Below are 7,730 nucleotides of genomic sequence, written 5' to 3' on the forward strand. Positions count from 1 at the left end.
GCCCCGGAGCGAGCTGTTTAAGGTTACCACAGCCACGGCCGCTTCCGGGTGGCTCCCTAGAGCCTCGTCCTCACCGTCTCGCCCCGCCTTCTCCTCCTACGGACCAGAACCCCACTAAGGGAGATCTATCCAAGCTCCCCGTGATGCGCCTAAGTCGACGAAGGCCTCCACTGCATCTACTCTGCAGAGGGAGGCGCTCCATCAGATGGAAGGCGTAGCGCCAGCCACGGGCTCCTTGGCTGACTTCATTAAGCTCCAAGGGCACCCTACGGCCGGGGATATCCCCACAGATGCGAGAAACCCCGCAGGGCAAGGTAATCCCATGACGGATACCTTCGCCTCTGCGTGTCTGCCCGTGACACAGGCAGGCCCGTCCAACGTTACCCCCCCCCCCCCCCCACCGTCACCGATGATACTCGTGCGGAGGGACTGGTGACGGAGGCCCTGGTTGAGGGAGGAGAGTGCTCATCCGATGACACCTCCTCCTATCGAAAGGTGTTGGCCCTCATAAGGCGGCACCATCGGCTGGATAAGCCCATGCCCACCACAGAACAGGCTGGTGGAGAATCCAATACAACAAAAGCCCTCCTTAGTTCTACCCTTAGCTCCTGACTTAAAGCTGGGTATGGAGCATATAGACAAATTCTTGGACGGCCTGGCAGATGCCCCTAGAAGTCAAAGTGCCTCGAAGCTGCTCCCAGGACTAAGGGCGCAGAAGAGATTTTACGTGCCTGAAGGTCGTCGGGGAGGACCCCGCGCAACGGAGACAGCCATCACCACGTTGAACCAGGGTGCCGCTGAAGACAGAGCATCCACGGCCCCGGTGTGTTTTTCCCCTTCAGAGACCTCCATGATGGAGGACATGGCCCAGGACTTGGTTTACGTGTCCTCCTGGTTAGACTGGTGGGCCTGCACGTTGGTAGGCTTTCAGTCTTCTCATGATCTGTCCATACCAGAGATCCAAGCCTTATTGAGAGAGCTGATTAGCTAAGGGGGCAAAGCCCTAAAATTTTTATCTTACCAATCTCTCTCCCAGGCTACCAATTGGGTCCTGAGGAAGAGAGATACAATTCTCAGCAAATTGGTGAGGAAACTCCCTGACTGGGAAGCGAGAAGGTTGAGAAATTCCTCGGTCTGGGACGAGGCAATCTTTCCCCTTAAGATAATGGAAGAGACGATGGAAAGGGTGAGGAAAATGAAGGACGTGGGAGACCATAGGCCTCCCCCAATGAGACGCCCACCACACAGGAGACCCTCCGTGGACGCCCCTCACCCTTCCCGTTCATCCCCGGCCCAACCTAGAAGAGAGGCTTCTTTGGATCCCTGGCTGCAAGCAACTCAGCCCCCCCGTAGAGGTACCACAGCACCTCAGTCAAACTTTAGACCGTCCTTCGGAAACTCAAGAAGAGGTCGGTCTGGCCGCCCCTCCAGAAGGAGATAGGAAGCGAGGCCCCCTACTCCTACAGGAGCCTCAAGTAGGGGGATGCCTCAAACACTCTTGGCAAGCATGGCAGGATTACAGTGCGCATCCCTGGACGGTGACAATCCTGAGGGAAGGTTACAGACTACCCTTCTTAGCAGAACCTCCCCCTCTCATTCCAGCCCTTCAAGCGGAGTGGTTGCTATCCAAGGACCCCTTGAAACGGGCGGCATTGCAGGAACAAGTGTCGTCCATGATCTCCAAGGGAGCGTTGGAACTAGTCGAAGATCCCGGCCCGGGGTTCTACAGCAGGCTCTTCCTGGTGGAAAAGGCTACAGGGGGGTGGAGGCCAGTAATAGACCTGTCGGCCCTCAACAAGTTTGTGGCGAAAACCGACTTCAAGATGGACACTGCAAAGACAGTGTTGGCCGCCTTGAGGGAAGGGGACTTCATGATATCCCTGGATCTCAAGGACGCCTACTTCCAAATCCCCGTTCACCCCTCCAGCAGGAAGTTTCTCCGGATAAAGTAGGATACCCGAGTGCTACAATTCAAGACCCTTTGCTTCGGACTGTCGACGGCTCCTCAGGTGTTTACAATAGTCTTCATGACGGTCTCCGTATGGGCACACGAGCAGGACATCCGTCTGATCCGATACCTAGACGATTGGTTGCTTCATTCAGCCTCAAAGGAAGAGTTGAAGGAGCAGGGCGCGAAGTTGCTTCGTCTCTGCGAGGAGTTGGGCATCACAGTCAACTTAGAGAAGTCCCAACTGAGTCCCTCCACCAGGATGACCTACTTGGGGATGGTCCTGGACATCCGACTAGTGAGAGCCTTCCCCTTGTTGGAGAGATTGGAGAACCTGGAGCAAGTTCTGCAACCCTTCTTGTTGGACCAACCCAGGAGGGCCAAGGATTGGCAGAGGCTGCTGGGCCACCTAGTGTCCTTAAAAAAGTTAGTGCCACAAGGGAGACTCAAACTCCGAGCTGTACAGTGGAACCTGAAGGAACACTGGACCCAAGGGAGAAATCCCCACAAGGTGGTTCCGGTCTCCCCAGAAGCGAAGGTAGTCTTGCAGTGGTGGCACGACAGGATAAACACCGAGAAGGGGATGCCCTTCGCACCCGACCCTCCGGAAGTCCTATTGTTTACGGATGCGTCGAAGGAAGGTTGGGGATTCACCTACTCGACAAATCGACAAAGGGAAAATGGTCGAGCGAAGAAGCAAAGCACCACATAAACGTTCTAGAGATGATGTCGGTGCTGAGGGCGAGTCAAGAATTCGTTCATCTCCTCCGGGGGAACACAGTGGCGTTGATGTGCGACAACGCCACAGTAGTAGCCTACGTAAAGAAGAAAGGGGGTCTAAAGTCGAAAGAACTTTGCGCGTTATCGACAGAACTTCTAGAATGGGCTGCAGAAGAAGGGATCGAGTTCACAGCAAGGTTTATCCCGGGAAAGAAGACCGTCCTGGCAGACGACCTCAGCAGAGTAGGCCAGGTAATATGGTCAGAGTGGACTCTACACTCAAGGCAAGCTCAGTCAGTCATACTGAAGTCGGGTTCCCCAGTAGTAGACCTTTTCGCCACACGTCTGAACGCCCAGCTCCCCGTGTTCTGTTCTCCAGTCCCAGATCCGTCAGCGGCGTTTGAGGACGCCTTCCAACACCCTTGGGACGGCCTCGATGTGTACGCCTTCCCCCCCTTCGGGATGATACGGAAAGTCCTCAACAGAGTAAGAACAACAACCAACCTTCAGATGACTTTGGTCGCGCCTTGGTGGCCGCTCCCGGACAGGCCAGACCTTCTACGTCAGCCCCACTTCCAAAGGTTTCACGAAAACCCTCGGTCCCTCCGCCTTCACGCGTGGAGGTTATCAAGCGGCTTCTGAAGAAAGATGGATACTCATCGAGGACCGCGGCGAGGATGTTGGGTTACTTAAAGCGTTCCTCTTCGCAGTCTACCAAGCGAAATGGGCAGTCTTCTCGAAATGGTGCGCTTCCCGGAATATCAAACCCTTGGGGGCCTCGATCCACGTCGTAGCGGACTTCCTGGTGTATCTCAGAGACGATATGGGCTCTTCCATTCCAGCAATAAAAGGAGTACGGGGATCTTTAGGTCAAGTCTTCCTCCATAAGGGCATTGACTTGGGAGCCTCCCGTCACATCTCGATGCTCATCAGGAGCTTTGAGCAGTCATGCCCCCCACAAGAAGTGAGGGTACCGCAGTGGGACCTAGCCATATTACTCAAAGCCCTGTCAGAACCGCCCTTCGAGCCCCTCAAGGACATCCTGGATAAGGAGCTCACCCTCAAAACGATCTTCCTCTTAGCCTTGGCTTCAGCAAAGAGGGTTAGTGAGTTACACGGATTATCGTACGAGGTCTCACACTCAAAAGGGTGGCGTGAGGCTTCGTTTAAGTTCGTCCCTAACTTTGTGGCCAAAACACAGAACCTGGCTTGTTGGGACTCTCGGTTCGAGGGCTTTTCGGTCCCAGCGATCCCTCGGTCAGACAATCCTAAAGACTTACTCTTATGCCCGGTCAGAGCAGTAAGAAAATACCTTGAAAGGACGTCCAGACTCTGACCTGAGATCAAGAGTTTATTCGTCTCGACCGGTCGGGTGAAGAAACCAGTCTCCAAGAACTCAATCTCCTTCTGGTTGCGACAGGTGATCAAGAGAGCTTACGATGCTTCGGGAACCCCTCTCCCAGGCAGGCCAAGGCCTCATGATATTAGGGGTCTAGGCACCTCCCTAACGTTTGAGAAGAACATGGCCGTGGGCCAAATCCTGAAAGCGGGTACCTGGTCTAGACAGTCCACTTTCACGGAGCATTACCTGAAGGACTGTTCTAGGAAATCCTTGGATGGGTTCGCCCCTGGCCCAGTCATATCGGCCCTGCAAAAGTTTTAAGGTCATGGCCCCAGGGAAACCGGGGGCGGTAAGCCAAGAGACACACGTTCATCCCTTACCTTTCCCCTTATCATCCTTCCCCTGGCCCTTAATCCCCTGCGTGGGCGTGACTCAAGAGGCCCTGGCGGCCAGGATATACGTCTTCAGCAAGAAATACGTCTCAGAAGTATTGGTACAGAGGTAAGTCACTTAGACACTAAGTTAGTTTTTTGGGTAGTTTCCTCTATTTTCATTCAGTTTTCTAGTAGGGGTCATCGGAACCTAGTCCCCTATCTAGGTTCCTTTTTGTCCACTCATGCTTCTAACCTTGGACTCTAGTCCCTGCAGGACACTCCCACCTCCTAAAGTTTAAGTCTAAGAAAGTAGTTCTAGGTAAGTACTCTGTGTTGGAACAAATCACAAAATTTTAAGTAATTTGTATTTTTCCTAACATACTTACCTAGAACTACTTTCGGGTTATGGCCCGCTCATCCTTCCCTGAGGGTCCTGCAGGATTGAGGAGACCCCTTTTTTCGATGAAACTTACTGAGGAGTACGACCTGAGCTAGCACGTTCTCCGACCCCGGGTCGCCTCAGGGCGCGTATTACTCCGCCTGAGGTCACCCATAGAAAATGGGAATGGGGTAAACTACACAAAATTCTGGTCGGTTGGGAAAGAGTTACCAGTAACTCCTAAGAAAGTAGTTCTAGGTAAGTATGTTAAGAAAAATTCAAATTACTTAAAAATTTGTGATTTTAAGTTTTGATATGGTTCAACTTCATGCCCCATAATTTGCACCATGCACTAATTCTTACAGATAGTTTCAACATAGAATACAGTATTGAATGTAGGTTATTAATGCTGAAGAAATGTTTTAAACAGAACATTTTAAAAAATTGACTTTTCCCTTATATGCACTAAATTTACTTACTTTTATGCCTTCAGAACATGGTACAATCTGGCTTCTCGAGATTGTCTTTGGCGGAATCTTTCTCTGCATCAGGAGTGGCATCTTTCTCTCTCATCACACAATAAACAGTTAAGCAGTTGTACTCGTAGTGATGGCTCTGTTGATTGGAAGCAGGTATGTTTCCAGTTTTCTTTATCATTTTTATAAGGCATTATATAGTTATCTTATAATGTACATAATTAATTCAGAATAAAAGAAATTGTAGAACGCTGCTTTTTTCTAAAAATTTTTCAATGTATGCAGCACTTTAAAGTTGGATTTGGAAAAATTTTGTCATGTGAAAAGTTACCTTGCCTTATCAGGAATGGTGTTGTGATGAGTAATAAGATGTGCTTGCTTTTATACTCTTAAGTATATTAAAGGAGTTTCTTAATACTCAGGTAATTGTTAGTTCTGAAATAAGTTGCTGCAATTGAAACAAAAAGTAGTAGTTATGAAAATACCAGTTCCACCATCCATTCCATAAGAATAATTAGTTTAATATTCAATAATGTAAATATTTTGTTTATCAAATAAAGTTTTCAATGGTTTTTTGAAGAATTGCTAAATCTCAGGAAAATTAAAATTATGCTACAATATCAGTACTTTAGGTATTTTATGAATAGAACTTACCTGGCAGTTATATATATATATAGCTTAGTCTCTGACGTTTGGCAGAATTTTTACAAAATCGCGGCAACCGCCGTGTGGTGGTTGTGCGGTTAGGTGGTTAACAACCCTTACAGGGTGGTACTTGGAATCATTCCCGTTTTCTGTTCCTCAGATCATCTCTGTCGGCCGGATCGACAACATCTGTCCGCCATTAGAGTTTTTCGTTTTGCTTTCCCTGTGTCGCTGTACCGCACTTATTTTTGGTGAAGTACATTGATTTGGGGATTTGGCAATCGTGTTTCTGTTTATTCTGATATTTTGGATTTGTTTGATATGAGTGAGAAACTTCATTTTCGTGTGTGTGTGAATGAGGAATGCAAGGTGAGGTTACCGAAAGTGTCGGTAGACCCTCACACGGTTTGTTTGGGTTGCAGGGGTTTTGATTGTGCACTGGATAATAGGTGCAAAGAATGTGAGATTTTGAGTGAGAAAGATTGGTTAGCAATGAACCGCTATGTGCGCAAATTAGAGCTAGATAAAGTAAGGAGAGCTTCTAGATCTAAATCTAAGTGTACAAGTGAACCTAGTTTAGATATTTCCATTGAACCTTAAATTAATTCCTCTTTGGAAGTTGATCCTTCCCCTGAGGTAGTAACTCCTGCCCCTTCTACAGGATCTGTATCTGCGGATGACCCTCGGTACGCCAGGATGGCGGACGAGTTGAAGGCTATTAAAGATTAACTTGCTGCCTTAAAAGGTAAGAGTGAGAGTGAAGTTAGTGCTTGTGAAAGTGCAGTGGAGGTGGCGACTGATCGAACCTGTCATTACCCTAGGTCTAGACCTCTACCAAGCTCCCAGGACCAAGGGAGAAGGTACGTCGACGACCGGAAGGGGGGTGAGAGGTACGTATCCTCGGTCAGCTGTCGCCTCAGACAGTCCTGTTGCATTTTCCCATGCTGCTCTTGACCGCCACGGAAAAGGTGTGTCGGATGTGATGGTGTCTTCCCCGAACCCCCCTCCCAGACGCAAATGTATCATGTCATGCATGGACAAAGCTCTTAGGGATGGATCTAATGAGTTGGCTTCCCATTTTTCGGCAGGAGTTTTGAAGAAAAGGGCCCTGTTATGTTCTTTTGCTTCTAGATCTGTGACTGTTGCGCAGAAGTCTGAAATCCTTTATGCCCCCCTTTCACAACATCTCTTTCTTGAGTCCCTTGTCAGAGATATTACGCTTTCTCTTGCGCAAAAGGCCACTCAAGACCTCTTATCGCGCTCAGCTCGAAAACCTTTGCCAGACACTCCTTCGACTCTGAAGAGAGAGGAGAGAAAATTCCAACAGCCCTTTCGAGGTAGGGCTCCTTTGAGATCAGACTTCAGAGGAAGAAGGCAGGAGACGGGAGGAAAGACAAATAGAGGTTCGTTTAGATCCCGCTCCAAGAAATGAAGTGCAAGTCCTCCAGACAACGATAGGGGCAAGACTGTCACTTTTTTGGCAGGCTTGGAAGAAAAGAGGGGCGGACACCTGGTCCCTCTCGGTCATCAAGGAAGGATACAAGATCCCCGTTTTGAAGAAGCCTTCTCTTTCAAATACTCCTCTAACCTTAGTGGCTCAGTACGCAGATGCAGTGATACAAAAGGCCCTTCTGGATCTGGTCGACCAGATGCTGGACAAGGGAGCAATATAACCAGTTCTGGAGCTATCCTCCCCAGACTTCTACAATCGCCTGTTTCTGGTACCCAAAAACTCGGGTGGATGGAGACCCGTTCTGGATGTCAGCTCGCTGAACGTCTTCGTGGAAAAGACGAAATTTACCATGGGGACCACTCAGTCTGTGCTGACAGCAGTACGTCCAGGGGA

The 7,730-nt window shown here is 49.4% G+C and overlaps 1 protein-coding gene across 3 annotated transcripts in view; it reads left to right on the forward strand.

The window, feature by feature from the left end:
- The window catches only part of LOC137644650 (F-box/WD repeat-containing protein 7-like), a 187,884-nt gene that overhangs the window by 102,131 nt on the left and 78,023 nt on the right, over positions 1 to 7,730 (forward strand). For all 3 annotated transcript variants that reach the window (XM_068377604.1, XM_068377617.1, XM_068377610.1), the window contains one exon: positions 5,257 to 5,395. In XM_068377604.1, coding sequence (XP_068233705.1) covers positions 5,257 to 5,395 — 139 coding nt within the window. The remainder of the gene's footprint in view (positions 1 to 5,256; positions 5,396 to 7,730) is intronic.

Source organism: Palaemon carinicauda, chromosome 1, assembly GCF_036898095.1.
Source record: "Palaemon carinicauda isolate YSFRI2023 chromosome 1, ASM3689809v2, whole genome shotgun sequence".
Taxonomy (NCBI): Eukaryota; Metazoa; Arthropoda; class Malacostraca; order Decapoda; family Palaemonidae; genus Palaemon; species Palaemon carinicauda.